Source organism: Orbicella faveolata, unplaced genomic scaffold (genome assembly GCF_042242905.1).
Source record: "Orbicella faveolata isolate gen_17 unplaced genomic scaffold, um_ofav_v1 contig_48, whole genome shotgun sequence".
NCBI lineage: Eukaryota > Metazoa > Cnidaria > Anthozoa > Scleractinia > Merulinidae > Orbicella > Orbicella faveolata.
The window spans coordinates 6,352,649-6,371,363 of record NW_028301578.1 but is presented as its reverse complement, the minus strand read 5'-3'; the positions used below and the strand labels follow the sequence as shown (position 1 = coordinate 6,371,363).

The 18,715-nt window shown below is 40.3% G+C and overlaps 1 protein-coding gene across 1 annotated transcript; it reads left to right on the top strand.

Moving 5' to 3' along the window:
* Nucleotides 1-520: 520 nt before the first annotated feature.
* Nucleotides 521-18,346, top strand: LOC149096186 (uncharacterized). Its single transcript, XM_089281492.1, has 14 exons — nucleotides 521-548; nucleotides 1,378-1,488; nucleotides 2,207-2,344; nucleotides 3,435-3,542; nucleotides 4,370-4,480; nucleotides 5,509-5,640; nucleotides 6,658-6,765; nucleotides 7,589-7,699; nucleotides 8,418-8,549; nucleotides 9,654-9,761; nucleotides 14,425-14,535; nucleotides 15,807-15,938; nucleotides 17,029-17,136; nucleotides 17,990-18,346. The coding sequence occupies exons 1-14, from the start codon at nucleotides 521-523 to the stop codon at nucleotides 18,178-18,180; spliced, it is 1,629 nt and encodes a 542-aa protein (XP_089137618.1). The 3' UTR covers nucleotides 18,181-18,346.
* The last annotated feature ends 369 nt before the right edge of the window (nucleotides 18,347-18,715 follow it).

Here is an 18,715-nt window from a genome sequence, read left to right as displayed (position 1 = left end):
TTCGATCTGTTTTTTCAAATTGGATAGATAATGGCGATGTTGGGTGGAAGATGATGCTGAAGCAAAGAAGGTTAAGGGATTTGGAGGACTGTAACACCCAGGTCGTTTGAGAGACACGGCCTGGTTAGCGTCCTTGCCGGCATCAACGGGCTGTGTTTCTGACCAAGCTAAGAATTTACTATCACAGTGCCTTTAGCTTTCCATCTGAGTAACAAGTAGCTACGGTTGAAATTAATGGTGGAAGCTCTTCCAGGTTGGGGTTTGTGGGGAAGTGAAGGAGTAAAAATATTCATGGTCATTAAGATAGCTTAATACTTCAAAAACCAAGATAAGCTTCACCGTATATATAAGGAACACTAGTTCCCGTGCAGAGTCATAACTTGGTGTTCTCCTTACACCCTGGAATAATCGTTCAATATTCCCCTTTTTTTTTCCTGTAGAATGCTTTAAGGATGCAGAGTGCATGCAGGCAGGTAAAAGATGCATCGTAGGAGAATGCAAGTGCGCGGACGGACTTGTAATGGGCGCTGACAAATCATGCGAGCCTGGTAAGAACGTCAAAAAATGAACGCAATGCAATGAATAGAAGCGTTATGACATCAATAGTAATGATGCTAGTGTTTTATGGTATGTGAAACCCTCCACAAATAATTTAACATGGCTCCAAACAATTTCCAGCAGTTAGATTTTGATGTGTCATTATAACCACTCTTTATCACTTGATGCTACAATTATGGTGTCAAAACACTGTCCAATTATTACTGAACGCGTTTTTATCATTTCCGTGACACAGTAGGTTAGCAAAGCAACAGTATGACCAGCTAAAACACCCTTAATTACAGCTTTAGGGGCTTATAATTCAAACACAGCGAGCGTAAATTTTTTTAAATTATCAAATTTCAACAAGAATGATAACACGCAAGCTTAAGTTTCGTTAAAAAAAAGAATCGGTACATAGAGTTCAGAGCTACTTTAAAGTTTTGAAAATTTAAGGTAGCTCTAAACCCTATGTACCGTGTTGGTGATATATCTCCAGCCACGTCCGTCCCTGGCGTGTTGTTGACATGGGGTCGCACATTATATGGAAGCAGACAAGCCAAAGCGAGCTGGTCCAGATATTTAAGCTCTCCAGCACCAGAGATGTTACCAAGTCATTGAGCACCCACAATTTACAAAACCTCACAAAGTCCTAATAATTCATAACTTTTAAAAAAAAGTACGCTTTGATAACGAGGATGGAATTTGCCAGAAGAAGTTTTGCTTTGGGATATTTTTTGCACAGTTCTTGAACAGCGCTTGGGTTCTAGCAAAATAATTTCTTGCTCGGTTTACGCACTCAGCCACTAAACTCATGATATTCGCATTTGATTCTGCTAGGGCCTCTACACACATGCCAAGCTCCGAGTGATTGCCATTCTCGGGCACAGTGTTATCACGGAAATTGCTATTGTCGAGGAAGCAGCGCCGGAAACGGGAAATTCTGCAGAGGTAATTATTATGTATCATTTAAATCTAAGGCCCGGTCTACACTATACTGAAGGAATTTGCAAAAAGAGATTTCACTCTGAAAAAGTGTCAAATGTTTTCCATCTACACTACGAGTTTTAAAACGCAACAATCTCCGGTCATTTGGATTTCTGTTTGAGGAAAACTCGGGCAGGGAAATCACATAAAATCACTTATCGGGATGCCGTCGCTTTTGACAAGCTCCTTTTACATTTTTTTTTTTTTTTTTTATATCCACGCGAAAACGAAAAGCCGGCGTTTTGAGATTCCTCCGGCTGGAAGAGCGTTTTCGAACAGCTTAGTTTCGTCACGGATTAGTGTGGACCAGGCCTGACAGCCCTTAGTCCTTTCCCCTTCAACTCTAGTATCCCCGGACGTTTGAATTTTTTAACAAGCTTTCAAAGTCAAATGTCTCACTCGCTATGGCTTCACATACCGTCAAATGGCCAAATCCCTCTATGAGACTCGCCTGCAGGGAATCATGGTAGTTGATTTCATCAAAACAAATATCCAGTCCAAGATGATGAATACAACTACTATGATTCCCTCCAGGCGTCCCCCAACAGGATTGTTTATTAAACAAGAATCACCTACAAGAAACAGAGAAAATCCAAAAAGTACATTTTTATGTGTTGCCGTAGTCTATATATCTCCTAGTTATCTTATCTTATCTTGCCTCCTTTTCTTTGTCATTGCATAGATTCACCACCATGCCCCCGCTACTGGGATGTTCGGTGTCATCGGAGTAAAAAATGTGTTATTGATCCCCTGATACCAGACAAACCATATTGCGTATGTCGCGAGGGTTTTATAGAGAATCCCCACGGATATTGCCTTGGTAAGTTGCCATACTGAAACAATACCCGATAATACTTTGTTTGTTCGTAAGATAAGAAGGAAGCAACTGAAAAGTCAATGTACTGAGAAACTCGTACTCACACTCAATTTTGGGGCTAGAATCGAATTTGTAACTCCTCTTACAAATTGCCAAAAATATTCTGAGGAGGAATTCTGAGAAATTGTTTTAGCTCCTGCAAATTACTAAAAGTGCAAAGAAACACATATCGACAGCTTGCTGCGAGGAAAACCACTTGAAAAATTAACTGAAGGTAACTTTCCCCTATTTTCTAGAGGATAGAGTATCTGGGGAGAAATAAAAATTAACAAATAGAGTGTGGTTTAGCGTTGTCTGTACTCTTATCGACAACAATATGCGTCATCAAAGTGGTCAAAATGTTGTGCGCCGAGTGAGTCCACAACAAATTTTTACCACAGCGATGCATTTGGGCATGCATTCCTGGCTCGAAGAAAACCAAGGATGGAAAGTGTTTAGGTGAGTGATGTCCGTGCAGTGGGAAACTGCAGTGATAAGATGTATATATGTTGGTGTTTATGGCTCGGAAATAGGCGCTATTCGAAGCGATTTCCCTAGAAGAGTACAAGGCCTGTGACTGCATTTGACGAGAGTGCAGTACAGCAACGTTCCACACTAAATTTTTTCGTATATATATATGTATATATATATATTTTTAAATTGGATAGATAATGGGGATGTTGGGTGAAAGACGATGCTGAAGCAAAGAACGTTATTGGTTTTGGTGGACTGTAACAACCTGGACGTTTGAGAGACACAGCCCGGTTGGAGTCCGTGCCGACATCAACGGGCTGTGTTTCTGACCAAGCTAATAATTTACAATCAAAGTGCCTTTAGCTTTCCATCTGAGTAACAAGTAGCTACGGTTGAAATTAATGCTGGAAGCTTTTCCAGGTTGGGGTATGTAAGGAAGTAAGAGAGTAGAAATATTCATGGTCACTGAAATCGCTTAATTCTTCAAAAACCAAGTTAAGCTACCGCGTTTGTACATGGAACACTAGTTTAATGCAAAGTCGTCACTTGATTTTCTCCTTGCACCCTGGAATAATCGTAGAATGCTTTAAGCATGCGCACTGCAAGGAAGCAGCTCAAAGATGCATCGCAGGAAAATGCAAGTGCACGGACGGACTTGTAATGGGCGACGACAAATCATGCGAGCCTGGTAAGAACGTCAAACAATAAACGCAATGAATAGAAGCGTTATGGCATCAAAAGTAATGATACTAGTGTTTTATGGTATATGAAACCCTTCACAAATAATTTGACATGGCTCAAAACAATTTCCAGCAGTTTGATTTTAATGGGTCAATGTAACCACTCTTTATCACTTGATGCTACAATCACGGTGTCAAAACACTGCCCAATTTCTATTGAACACGTTTTTATTATTTTCGTGACACAATAGGTTAGCAAAGCAACAGTATGACCAGCTAAAACAGCATTAATTACAGCTTTAGGGGCTTATAATTCAAAAACGCCACGCGTAATTTTTTTTTAAATTATCAAATTTTAATAAGAATGGCAACACGCAACTTTTGGCAAAGTTTGAAAAAAAAAAATATCGCTACACAGACTTCGGAGCTACTTTAAAGTTTTAAAAATTTAAGGTAGCTCTGAACCCTATGTACAGTGTTGGTGATATATCTCCAGCCAGGTCTGTCGCTGGCCTGTTGTTGACATTGGTTCGTACAGTATATGGAAGCAGACAGTCCAAAGCGAGCTGGTCCAAATATTTAAGCTCTCCAGCTCAAGAGACATTAACAATTCATTAAGCGCCCACAATTTACAAAACGTCACAAAGTCCTAATAATTCACAACTTTTGAAAAAAAGCACGCTTTGATAATGAGGATGGAATTTGCCAGAAGAAGTTTTGCTTTGGGATATTTTGCACAGTTCTTGAACAGCGCTTGAGTTCTAGCAAAATAATTTCTCGTTAGGTTCACGTACTCAGCCACTAAACTCATGATATTCGCATTTGATTCTGTTAGGGCCTCTACACCCATGCCAAGCTCCGAGTGATTGCGATTTTTGGGCACAGTGTTATCACGGAAATTGCTATTGTCGAGGAAGCGGCACCGGAAACGGGAAATTCTGCAGACGTAATTATCATGTATCATTTAAATCTAAGGTCCGGTCTACACTAGACTGGAGGAATTTAAAAACGGAGGCTTCACTCTGAAAAAGTATCAAATGTTTTCCATCTACACTACGCCGGACGAGTTTTAAAACGAAACAATCTCCGGTCATTTGGATTTCTGTTTGAGGAAAACTCGGACAGGGAAATCACATAAAATCATTCATCGTGACACCGTCCTTTTCAAAAAGCTCCTTTTTCAATATTTATGTCCACGCGAAAACGAAAAGCTGGCGTTTTGAAATTCCTCCGGCTGGAAGAGCGTTTTCTAAAAGCTTAGTTTCGCCACGGATTAGTGCGGACCAGGCCTGAGAGCCCTTATTCCTTTCCCCTTCAACTCTAGTATCCCCGGAAATTTGAATTTTTAAACAAGCTTTCATAGTCAAATGTCTCACTCGCTATGGCTTCACATACCATCAAATGGCCAAATCCCTCCATGATACTCGCCTGCAGGGAATCGTGGTAGTTGTATTCATCAAAACAAATATCCAGTCCAAGATGATGAATACAACTACTATGGTTCCCTCCAGGCGTACCCCCACAGGATATATGGGTTATTGATCGAGTGTCAGGTCAAGATGGCTGGATATTGGCCAAGTTCTTTTTTTGCGTGTTTATGGACCGAGACGGAGTCGAGGTCCATAAACACCCAAAAAAAGAACGAGTTAGGCCAATATGCAGCCATCTTGGCCGAACAAGCTTGGTCAATAAAGTATTTATTATAGGGCTTTCGGGCAAATTTTTCTTGCGGGACACGGCGTTTAGTCCCGAGCGGGCAAGATAGCTCCATCTTGCCCGCTCGGGTAGCCAATCACAGCGCAGGATTTGATTCATATTACCCGCTCACGGAGCTAGCCATATAATAATGTTTATTAAACAGAAATCACCTACAAGAAACGTAGAAAATCTAAAAAATACTTTTTTCATGTGTTGCGGTAGTCTATATATCTCCTGGTAATCTTCTGATGCCTCCTTTTCTTTGTCATTACATAGACTCACGGCCATGCCCCGCGGAGCACAAGTGCCATAAGAATTCTAAATGCGTTGTTGATCCCCTGATACCAGACAAACCACATTGCGTATGTCTCAAGGGTTTTAAAGAGACTGGCAACGGAAAGTGTGTCGGTAAGTTGCCTTACTGAAACAATACTCAATAATACTTTCTTTGTTTGTAAGATAAGAAGGAAGCAACTGAAAGGTCAATTTACTAAGAAACTCATACTCACACTCAATTTTGAGTCTAGGATCGAATTTGTAACTCCTCTTACAAATTGCCAAATATATTCTGAGGAGGAATTCTGAGAAATTGTTTTAGCTCCTGCAAATTACTAAAAGTACAAAGAAACACTTACCGACAGTTTGCTGCGAGGAAAAACATTTGGGATATTAAACGAAGGTAAGTTGGCCCTATTGTCTAGAGGATAGAGTATCTGGGGAGAAATAAAAATTAACAAATAAAGTGTGGTTTAGCGTTGTCTGTACTCTTATCGACAACGATATGCGTTATCACAGTGGTCAAAATGTTGTGCGCCGGGCGAGTCCACAACAAATTTTGACCACAGTGATACTTTTTGCGCATGTATTCCTGGCTCGAAGAAAACCAAGGATGGATGGTGATGATGGCTCGGAAAAAGGCCTGTGACTGCATTTGACGAGAATGCAGTACAGCAACCTTCCACACTAAATTTTTTTGTATATATATATATATATATTTTTTTTTTTTCAAATAGGATAGATAATGGCGATGTTGGGTAGAAGATGATGCTGAAGTAGAGAACGTTAAGGGTTTTTATGGACTATAACACTCTTGACGTTTGAGAGACACAGCCCGGTTGGAGTCCGTGCCGGCATCAATGGGCCGTGTTTCTGACCAAGCTAATAATTCACAATCAAAGTGCCTTTAGCTTTCCATCTGAGTAACAAGTAGCTACGGTTGAAATTAATGCTGGAAGCTCTTCCAGGTTGGGATATGTAAGGAAGTGAGAGAGCAAAAATATTCATGGTCCTGAGATCGCTTAATACTTCAAAAACCAAGATAATCTACCGCGTTTGTACATGGAACACTAGTTTTAGTGCAGAGTTGTCATTTGATTTTCTCCTTGCTCCCTGGAATAATCGTTCAATATTCCTGTTTTGCTGTAGAATGCCTTAAGCATGCGGACTGCAAGCAAGCAGGCAACAGATGCATCGTAGGAGAATGCAAGTGCACGGAGGGACTTGTAATGGGCGATGACAAATCATGTGAGCCTGGTAAGAACGTCAAAAAATCAACGCAATGAATAGAAGCGTTATGAGATCAATAATAATGATACTAGTGTTTTATGGTATATGAAACCCTCCACAAATAATTTAACATGGCTCAAAACAATTTCCAGCAGTTAAATTTTGATGGGTCAATATAACCACTCTTTATCACTTGATGCTACAACCACGGTGTCAAAATACTGCCCAGTTATTAATGAACACGTTTTTATCATTTTCGTGACACAATAGGTTAGCAAAGCAACAGTATGACCAGCTAAAACAGCCTTAATTACAGCTTTAGGGGGTTATAATTCAAACATGGCACGCGTAATTTTTTTTAAGTTATCAAACTTTAATAAAAATGATAACACGCACCTTTTGGCAAAGTTAAAAAAAAAAAGTCCGTACATAGACTTCAGGGCTACTTTAAAGTTTTGACAATTTAAGGTAGCTCTGAACCCTATGCATAGTGTTGGTGATATATATCCGGCCAGGTCTGTCGCTGGCCTGTTGTTGACATGGGGTCGTACGGTATATGGAAGGAGACAGGCCAAAGCGAGCTGGTCCAAATATTTAAGCTCTCCAGCTCCAGAAACGTTAACAATTCATGAAGCGTCCACAATTTACAAAACTTCACTAAGTCCAAATAATTCACAACTTTCAAAAAAAGGTACGCTTTGATAATGAGGATGGAATTTGCCAGAAGAAGTTTTGCTTTGGGATATTTTGCACAGTTCTTGAATAGCGCTTGAGTTCTAGCAAAATAATTTCTCGTTAGGTTCACGTACTCAGCCACTAAACTCATGATATTCGCATTTGATTCTGTTAGGGCCTCTACACCCATGCCAAGCTGATAGTGATTGCCATTCTCGGGCACAGTGTCATTTCGGAAATTGCTATTGTCAAGAACACAGCACCGGAAACGGGAAATTCTGCAGATGTAATTATTATGTATCATTTAAATCCAAGGCCCGGTCTACACTAGACTGGAGGAATTTGAAAACGGAAGTTTCACTCTGAAAAAGTATCAAATGTTTTCCATCTACACTACGCCGGACGAGTTTTCAAACGCAACAATCACCGGTCATTTGGATTTCTGTTTGAGGAAAACTCGGGCAGGGAAATCACATAAAATCACTCATCGTGACACCGTCCTTTTCGACAAGCTCCTTTTTCAATATATATAATTTTTTTATGTCCACGCGAAAACGAGAAGGCGGCGTTTTGAAATTCCTCCGGCTGGAAGAGCGCTTTCGAAAAGCTTAGTTTCGTCACAGATTAGTGTGGACCAGGCCTGAGAGCCTTTATTGCTTTCCCCTTCAACTCTGTTATCCCCGGAAGTTTGAGTTTTTAAACAAGCTTTTTTCAAATGTCTCACTCGCTATGGCTTCACATACCGTCAAATGGCCAAATCCCTCTATGAGACTCGCCTGCAAGGAGTCATGGTAGTTGTATTCATCAAAACAAATATCTAGTCTAAGATGATGAATACAACTACTATGATTCCCTCCAGTCGTCCCCCCACAGGATTGTTTATTAGAGAAGAATCACCTACAAGAAAGATAGAAAATCCAAAAAAATGCTTTTTTCATGTGTTGCTTTAGCGTATATATCTCTTAGTTATCCTCTTTTGCCTCCTTTTCTTTGTCATTACATAGACTCACTCTCATGCCCAGCGGGGCACAGGTGTCATAAGAATTCTAAATGCGTTGTCGATCCCTGGATACCAGACAAACCACATTGCGTATGTCGCGAGGGTTTAAGAGAGACTGCCAACGGAACGTGCGTTGGTAAGTTGCCTTACTGAAACAATACTCAATAATACTTTGCTTGTTCGTAAGATAAGAAGGAAGCAACTAAAGGGTCAATTTACTGAGAAATTCATACTCACACTCAGTTTTGGAGCTAGGATCGAATTTGTAACTCCTCTTACAAACTGCCAAAAATTTTCTGAGGAGGAATTCTGAGAAATTGTTTTAGCTCTTGCAAATTATTAAAAGTACAAAGAATCACTTACCAACAGTTTGCTGCGAGGAAAAACATTTGGGAAATTAAACGGAGGTAAGTTGGCCTTATTGTCTAGAGGATAGAGTGTCTGGGGAGAAATAAAAATTAACAAATCGAGTTGGTTTAGCGTTGTCTGTACTCTTATCGACAACGATGTGCGTCATCACAGTGCTCAAAATGTTGTGCGCCGAGTGAGTCCACAACAAATGTTGACCACAGTGATGCTTTTCGCGCATGCATTCCTGGCTCGAAGAAAACCATGGATGGAAAGTGTTTAGGAGAGTGATGTCCGTTCAGTGGGAAACTGCAGTGATAACATGTATATATGTTGGTAATGATGGCTCGGAAATTGGCGCTATTCGAAGCGATTTCCCTAGAAGAGCACAAGGCCTGTGACTGCATTTGACGATAATGCAGTACGGCAACTTTCCACACTAAATTTTTTTGATTATATATATATATTTTTCAAATAGAATAGATAATGGCGATGTTCGGTGAAATATGATGCTGAAGCAAAGAACGTTAAGGGTTTTGGTGGACTGTAACACCCTGGACGTTTGAGAGACACAACCCGGTTGGAGTCCTTGCCGGCATCAACGGGCTGTATTTCTGGCCAAGCTAAGAATTTACAATCACAGTGCCTTAAGTTTTCCATCTGAGTAACAAGTAGCTACGGTTGAAATTAATGCTGGAAGCTTTTCCAGGTTGGGGTATGTAAGGAAGTAAGAGAGTAGAAATAGTCATGGTCACTGAGATCGCTTAATACTTCAAAAACCAAGATAAGCTCCCGCATTTGTACATGGAACAGTACTTTCAGTGCAGAGTCTTCACTTGACTTTCTCCTTGCACCCTGGAATAATCGTTCAATATTCTTCTTTTTGCTGTAGAATGCTTTAAGGATGCGGACTGCAAGCAGGCAGCTCAAAGATGCATCGTAGGAGAATGCAAGTGCACGGACGGACTTGTAATGGGTGACGACAAATCATGCGAGCCTGGTAAGAACGTCAAACAATGAACGCAATGAGTAGAAGCGTTATGACATCAATAGTAATGATACGAGTATTTTATGGAGACCGTAAGTCTCGGAATTCGCGCGCACCTATGATATGGGACAATTTTTCTATTTTTTGAACAAATTGGGCCATCCTGACGTCATATATCCGCGCGGATTCACGCACATGTCGGGGGCTCTCGCGTGGATGTTGTCACGTTGCGTGATCAAATGGTGAGAGTTGAGAGATTCTCTTGCGTATTTTTCACAGCGATGGCAGGGAATAAGGCAGGGAATACGAACCAGGGCGCTTATATGTAGCTTTATGCTCTGAGCTAACGGAAAAGGAGGGTTTTTCAGGGTCGAAAACAAGACTTCAATCTCGCGCTGAGAATGAATAATAAGATCTGCTCACGCTAGTTGTAAGCTTACGCCCATGTTTTTGCGTTTGTTCTAACTTAAGAAATAGCAAGAAAACTCTCTACTCTGGTATCGAGTTAATTTGTGCCTTTCTCAGACAATGGTTAATCATAACCAAAACCTGTTTTGGTGGTTTCTTATTGTTTCTGCTTGTTTGGTGAGTTTGCAAAAGTTTTTGAAAGGAAAGTCTGACGCGTACAATTAGCTCATTTGCATAGTGCAGCTCGTGCACCTTCAAGTCCGAGTCGGTGTTTTCAATTCTCAACAAATCTTAACAAAGATTTTTTTCGTTATCTTTTGTGCTGAGATGCTGCAACAAATTTTACGAACGCAAAAAAGACTACTAACATCATGTGTGTTTCTTCAACATAAGCATAGTGAAGTTTTACACTGCGAAAATGAAAATAGACAAGGAGTGTTGATAACTCGATCAACAAAGTCGAAATCGTTATTCCAAGTTGATTAAAGAATGTGTCATCGTAACTTTGCTGATTATTTCTGCTTTATTCACATATTTCCAGCTTAGCTTTTAATATGTTCTCAAACATTTATCAATCTTAAACATATTTAAAAACTATAGAGTTATTGTTTGAGTTCGATGGATGGGTTTACATATATTCACATATTATGTGAATGTTTAAATATATATATTGAAACTATTTTATATAAATGTTGGAATATGTAATAATTTAATTTCTCTTATATACCGAACGAAAATCTCGCCGATGATCAGCGGCGAAGTATTTCTGTCTGTATAATAAAGGAACCAAAATCTCGCCGATGTTCAGCGGCGAGGTAATTCTGTCTGTGTAATAAAGCAACCAAAATCTCGCCGATGATCAGCGGCGAGGTAATTCTGTCTGTATAATAAAGCAACCAAAATCTCGCCGATGATCAGCGGCACGGTCATGGCACTGAGATCGCTTAATACTTCAAAAACCAAGATAAGCTCCCGCATTTGTACATGGAACAGTACTTTCAGTGCAGAGTCTTCACTTGACTTTCTCCTTGCACCCTCGCCGATGTTCAGCGGCGAAGTATTTCTGTCTGTATAATAAAGGAACCAAAATCTCGCCGATGTTCAGCGACGAGGTAATTCTGTCTGTGTAATAAAGGAACCAAAATCTCGCCGATGATCAGCGGCGAGGTAATTCTGTCTGTATAATAAATGAACCAAAATCTAGCCGATGATCAGCGGCGAGATGATCTTGTCTGTTATCAAGGGGACGGAAATCTCGCCGAAGATCAGTGGCGAGGTAATTATAATTGTGATTGCACAAGGGACACAGGCAGCCCAGACCTTGAATATGCTTAATAAGTGACGTTATGCGGTTGGCGATTGCGTTAAAATTTTAGCCGTTTTTAGCCGTTTCGAATATTGCTCTAAATACGACGTGTAGAAAATAATTTAAGTTGAAATGGCTGACCTTATGTATGCATTGCGTTATTTTGATGTCTCTGTGTTCCTGGAGGCGGTTTTGAGCCATTTAGGCGAGTTAAACTACGAGGTAAGACACTTCATTTAAATTATTTTTTATATATAGGTACCTTTTCCCGTCTATTTAGAGCGATTTCCTAAACATTTTCATACACTGTCTAAAATTGTAACGCAATCGCCAACAGCATAATGCCACGTATTAATCGTATTCAACATCTGCGCCGCCTGTGCAGTCAACATTTTGGAAAAAGTTGAAAATGCCATTCTACCATAGAAAAGGACCGATTTCTTTTACTACAGTGCTTTCATGAAGCTTTTAGCTGTCCTGTGTACTTGACATAAATAGGCATGTTTTGTATCAATTTGAGATTGAGGTGACAGCTTTGTAAAATGAGAACTCGCAAGTCTCCCATTCATTTGCATTTCGCGTGTTGATCGAACACAAGCTCATTACTTGTCGGACTACGTTTGGACTTTTTGGAGTTGCTTTTTTCCTTTAAAATGAGTCGTAAATGGCGCACCTATGCTGACTGTGTTCGAAGTTATGCCAGTGACAAGGACGCTTGGCTACGGATGTACCAAATTCAAAACGAGGAGGATGCCATCGAAATAGCATCAGCTTTGTCGGTCCAGGTAATTACCAGTAAGCTTCGAAGACTTTATACTCTACCATACCATCTACGAGATTTTGGTTGCTTTCTTATACAGACAGAACTACCTCGCCGCTGATCATCGGCGAGATTTTGGTTCCTTTATTATACAGACAGAACTACCCCCCGCTGAACATCGGCGAGATTTTGGTTCCTTTACTATACAGACAGAGTTACCTGGCCGCTGAACATCGGCGAGATTTTAGTTGCTTTATTATACAGACAGAATTACCTCGCCGCTGATCATCGGCGAGATTTTGGTTGCTTTCTTATACAGACAGAACTACCTCGCCGCTGAACATCGACGAGATTTTGGTTACTTTCTTATACAGACAGAATTACCTCGCCGCTGAACATCGGCGAGATTTTGGTTGCTTTCTTATACAGACAGAATTACCTCGCCGCTGAACATCGGCGAGATTTTGCTTGCTTTCTTATACAGACAGAGTTACCTCGCCGCTGAACATCGGCGAGATTTTGGTTCCTTTATTATACAGACAGAATTACCTCGCCGCTGAACATCGGCGAGAAAGAGCGTCTATATGTGTTAATGTTATTTTGCATATGAAAGTAGTATTCATATATTGAGAACATGGCGTAATTTTTGCCGTTCTGTATATTGAAAGAATCACATAATATGTGTTTGTCTGAACGCCGTCGATGTACGCTTTCACACGAAAGTGCGGCGGAAGTGCAATTTGTCATGTTTACTGACTGTACAAAACACGCATCGGCGGGCGCCCTCATTCATCGACAACAGAGAATTTACTGGATTTTTACACGAATAAAACTGAGCAGTATCTACGGACGTAAAGTTATTGGGCCTTGATGAAACATCTAGCATTGCTTACAATTCAAGCGAAACTCAAACTAGCAATTATTTTGTTTTACTTTTCGGTCGCGATAGATTGACAAATTCCTCGCAAGCGTGTGGCAAGAGGAGCTAGGAAACTATGACGTCCTGAAGCTCTGCTATATCTAAATATATCCAGCTAGTTTTTTGCTATGTAATGGAAAAGCTGTTAATCTTCAACATAAGTGAAATTTAAAGTGGGGTAATGTACAGCTCATGTAAAGGAAGCATCCGTCGGAACACAACATGGTCAGCGATATATATAAGCTTACAGCGGAACATACCTAAAATCAACACTGTCTTACTTCACTCAAACTGGAGCAGCTTACGACGAAAATACTTAAGTAAAATTCCAACAGACGTAAACGCGTTGAGTTGTGGGCCAAAATCATGAAAAATTTCGGGAATTTCGTAAGCTATTTCCCCAGCGCGACATCCGAAAAAATCCTCGCAGCAGGTACGCGCGTGTGCGGTGGGCGATGGCGCAATTTTTTCTAAAAATAGAATTATTGTCGCATATCATGGGGACAACCCCGTCCCCGATTATGGCTCCTGATGGTATATGAAACCCTCCACAAATAATTTAACATGGCTCAAAACAATTTCCAGCAGTTAGATTTTGATGGGTCATTATAACCACTCTTTATCACTTGATGCTACAATTAAGGTGTCAAAACACTGCCCAGTTATTACTGAACGCGTTTTTATCATTTTCGTGACACAATAGGTTAGCAAAGCAACAGTATGACCTGCTAAAACACCCTCAATTAAAGCTTTAGGGGCTTATAATTCAAACATGGCACGCGTTATGTTTTTTAAATTATCAAACTTTAATAAGAATGATAACACGCAAGTTTTGGCAAAGTTAAAAAAAAAAATCCGTTCATAGAGTTCAGAGCTACTTTAAAGTTTTGAAAATTTAAGGTAGCTCTGAACCCTATGCATAGTATTGGTGATATATCTCCAGCCAGGTCTGTCGCTGGCCTGTTGTTGACATGGGGTCGTACGGTATATGGAAGGAGACAGTCCAAAGCGAGCTGGTCCAAATATTTAAGCTCTCCAGCTCCAGAAACGTTAACAATTCATGAAGCGCCCACAATTTACGAAACTTCACAAAGTCCTAATAATTCACAACTTTTGAAAAAAAGTACGCTTTGATAATGAGGATGGAATTTGCCAGAAGAAGTTTTGCTTTGGGATATTTTGCACAGATCTTGAACAGCGCTTGGGTTCTAGCTAAATGATTTCTCGTTCGGTTCACGTACTCAGCCACTAAACTCATGATATTCGCATTTGATTCTGTTAGGGCCTCTACACCAATGCCAAGCTGACAGTGATTGCCATTCTCGGGGAAAGTGTTATATCGGAAAGTGCGGTTGTGAAGGATTCAGCACCGGAAACGGGAAATTCTGCAGAGGTAATTATTATGTATCATTCAAATCTGCGGCAGGGTCTACTCTAGACTACAGGAATTTGCAAACGGAGGCTTCACTCTGAAAAAGTATGAAATGTTTTCCATCTACACTACGCCGGACGAGTTTTCAAACGCAACAATCACCGGTCATTTTGATTTCTGTTTGAGGAAAACTCGGGCAGGGAAATCACATAAAATCACTCATCGTGACACCGTCGTTTTCGAAGAGCTCCTTTTTAAATAAATTTGTCTTTTATGTCCACGCGAAAACGAAAAGCCGGCGTTTTCAAATTCCTCCGGCTAGAAGAGCGTTTTCGAAAAGCTTAGTTTCGTCACGGATTAGTGTGGACCAGGCCTGAGAGCCCTTATTCCTTTCCTCTTTAAGTCTAGTATCTGCGGACGTTTGAATTTTTAAACAAGCTTTCATACTCAAATGTAACTGAAGAATGATGATCGCAGTAAATTTTCCAATTGAAGCAATTGGAAAGAACAAGCCTGAAAAAAAAAAAAAATCAGGGCTTCAAGGGGATTCGAACCCGTGACCTCCACGATACCGGTGCAATGCTCTACCTACTGAGCTATGAAGCCACCCCTCGGGAGCGAGGTCAGTTAATTGACTTCATATCTTCCCGTAAGGAGTGAAGTGATGTAAAGTATGTATGAAAAATTTCACATTTGAACTGCAGTTGTAGATGAAAGTGAAAAATGATCATCGCAGTAAATTTTCTAGCTATGAAGCCGGTATCGTACTGGTATCCGCGATACCGGTGCAATGCTCTACCAACTGAGCTATGAAGTCGGCATCGCATCGGTATCGCGGAGGTCACGGGTTCGAATCCCGTTGAAGCCCTCATTTTTTTTTTTTTTTTCAGGCTTCTTCTTTCCAATAGCTTAAATTGGAAAATTTACTGCGATGATCATTCTTCACTTTCATCTACAACCGCAGTTCAAATATGAATTATATTATATGTACTTCACATAGTCAAATGTCTCACTCTCTATGGCATCACATAGCGTCAAATGGCCCAATTCCTCTGTGAGACTCGCCTGCAGGGAATCATGGTAGTTGTATTCATCAAAACAAATATCCAGTCCAAGATGATAAATACAACTACTATGATTCCCTCCAGGCGTACCCCCACGGGATTGTTTATTAAAGAAGAATCACCTACAAGAAACATAGAAAATCCATAAAATACTTTTTTCATATGTTGCCGTAGTCTATATATCTCCTAGTTATCTTCTCATCCCTCCTTTTGTTTGTCATTACATAGACTCACTGCCATGCCCTGCGGAGCATTATTGTGATTGGAAGTACAAATGCGTTGTTGATCCCCTGATACCAGACAAACCACATTGCGTATGTCGCGAGGGTTATAGAGCGACTGCCAACGGAACGTGCGTTCGTAAGTTGCCTTACTGAAACAATACTCAATAATATTTTGTTTGTTCGTAAGATAAGAAGGAAGCAACTGAAAGGTCAATTTACTGAGAAACTCATACTCACAATTAATTTTGGGTCTAGGATCGAATTTGTAACTCCTCTTACAAATTGCCAAGAATATTCTGAGGAGGAATTCTGAGAGATTGTTTTAGCCCCTACAAATTACTAAAAGTGAAAAGAAACACTTACCGACGGTGTGCTGCGAGGAAAAACATTTGGAAAATTAAAGGAAAGTAGGTTGGCTCTATTATCTAGAAGATAGAGTATCTGGGGAGAAATAAAAATTAAAAAATCGAGTGTGGTTTAGCGTTGTCTGTACTCTTATCGACAATGATATGCGTCATCACAGTGGTTAAAATGTTGTGTGCCGAGTGAGTCCACAACACATTTTGACAGTGATGCTTTTTGCGCATGCATTCCTGGCTCGAAGAAACCCAAGGATGGAAAGTGTTTAGGTGAGTGATGTCCGTACAGTGGGAAACTGCAGTGATAAGATGTATATATGTTGGTGTTGATGGCTCGGAAATTGGCGCTATTCGAAGCGATTTCCCTAGAAGAGTACAAGGCCTGTGACAACATTTGGCGAGAGTGCAGTACAGCAACGTTCCACACTAATTGTATTTTTTTTATTCAATGAGATAGATAATGCGATGTTGGGTGAAAGATGATGCTGAAGCAAAGAACGTTAAGGGTTTTGGTGGACTGTAACACCCTGGACGTTTCAGACGCAAAGCCCGGTTGGTGTCCTTGCCAGCATCAAGGGGCTGTGTTTCTCACCAAGCTAAGAATTTACAATCACTGTGCCTTTAGCTTTCCATCTGAGTAACAAGTAGCTACGGTTGAAATTAATGCTGGAAGCTCTTCCAGGTTGGGGTATGTGGGAAAGTGAGGAAGTAGAAATATTCATGGTCACTGAGATCGCTTAATACTTCAAAAGCCAAGATAAGCTCCAGCGTATATATATACGGAACACTTGTTCCAGTGCAGAGTCCTCACTTGGTGTTCCTTTTTGCAACCTGGAATAATTGTTCAATATTCCTTTTTTGCTGTAGTATGCTTTAAGGATGCGGACTGCGGGGAGAACTTTTATGCATGCACCAAAGGAGTATGCAGGTGCAAGGACGGACTTGTATATAACGGCTACTTTTCATGCGATCCTGGTAAGAGCGTCAAACAATAAACGCAATGAACAGAAGCCCTATGACATCAATAGTAATGATACTAGTGTTTTGTGGTATATGAAACCCTCCACAACTAAGTTAACATGGCTCAAAACAATTTCCAGCAGTTAGATTTTGATGGGTCATTATAACCACTCGTTATCAGTTGATGCTACAATCATGGTGTAAAAACACTGCCCACTTATTACTGAACATGTTTTTATCATTTTCGTGACACAATAGGTTAGCAAAGCAACAGTATGATCTGCTAAAACAGCCTTAATTACAGCTTTAGCGGCTTATAATTCAAAAACGGCAGTCGTAATTTTTTTTTAAATTATCAAATTTAATAAGAATGATAACACGCAACTTTGAGGAAAGTTTTTTTCAAAAAAAAGAATCCGTACATAGAATTCAGAGTTACTTTAAAGTTTTGAAAATTTAAGGTAGCTCTAAACCCTATGCACAGTGTTGATATATCTCCAGTGTTGATATATCTGATATATCTCCAACCAGGTCTGTCGCTGGCCTGTTCTTGACAAGGGGTCGAACAGTATATGGAAGCAGACACGCCAAAGCCAGCTGGCCCAAATATTTAAGCTCTCCAGCTCCAGAGACGTTAACAATTTATTAAGCACTCACAATTTACAAAACAAAACAAAGTCGTAATAATTCACAACTTTCGAAAAAAAAAGTACGCTTTGATAATGAGGATGGAATTTGCCAGAAGAAGTTTTGCTTTGGGATATATTGCACAGATCTTAAACAACGCTTGGGTTTTAGCTAAATAATTTCTCGTTCCGTTCGCGCACGCAGCCACAAAACTCATGATATTCGCATTTGATTCTGTTAGGGCCTCTACACCCATGCCAAGCTGACAGTGATTGCCATTCTCGGGCAAAATGTGATATCGGAAAGTGTTATTGTCGAGGAAACAGCACCGGAAACGGGAAATTCTGCAGAGGTAATTATTATGTATCATTCAAATCTAAGGCAGGGTCTACTTTAGACTGGAGGAATTTGCAAACGGAGGCGTCACTCTGAAAAAGTATCAACTGTTTTCCTTCTATTCTACCTCGGACGAGTTTTCAAACGTAACAATCACCGGTCATTTGGATTTCTATTTGAGGAAAACTCGGACATGGAAATCATATAAAATCACTCATCGTGACACCGTCGTTTTCGAAAAGCTCCTTTTTCAATATATATTTTTTTATGTCCACGCGAAAACGAAAAGCCGGCGTTTTCAAATTTCTCCTGCTGGAAGAGCGTTTTCGGAAAGCTTAGTTTCGTCACGGATTAGTGTGGACCAGGCCTAAGGGCCCTTATTCCTTTCCTCTTCAACTCTAGTATCCCCGTACGTTTGAAATTTTAAGGTGGCTCTATATAGTTTTTTTGGCGCGCGAGGCATGGGTGCGAATGGCGCGAGCGCGCGAATATTTAAAAGAAAAGTAAAAAACAAAAATAAACATAACGGCGAGACTTTTATCGCGAGTCGCGTTCCACTTACCGCTATCCTTTTTGACCAGAACAAGTGTTCATCGAAAAACGCCTAGAAATGTGTTTTAAAATGCACTTC

What these genes read in the sequence shown, in the direction of transcription:
- LOC149096186 (XM_089281492.1), top strand. Translation starts at nt 521, where the DNA reads ATGGGCGCTGACAAATCATGCGAGCCTG. An exon ending in CGACAAATCATGCGAGCCTG is followed by an intron (nt 9,762 to 14,424) that starts GTAAGAACGTCA and finishes TGATTCTGTTAG; the next exon opens with GGCCTCTACACCAATGCCAA. An exon ending in CTACTTTTCATGCGATCCTG is followed by an intron (nt 17,137 to 17,989) that starts GTAAGAGCGTCA and finishes TGATTCTGTTAG; the next exon opens with GGCCTCTACACCCATGCCAA.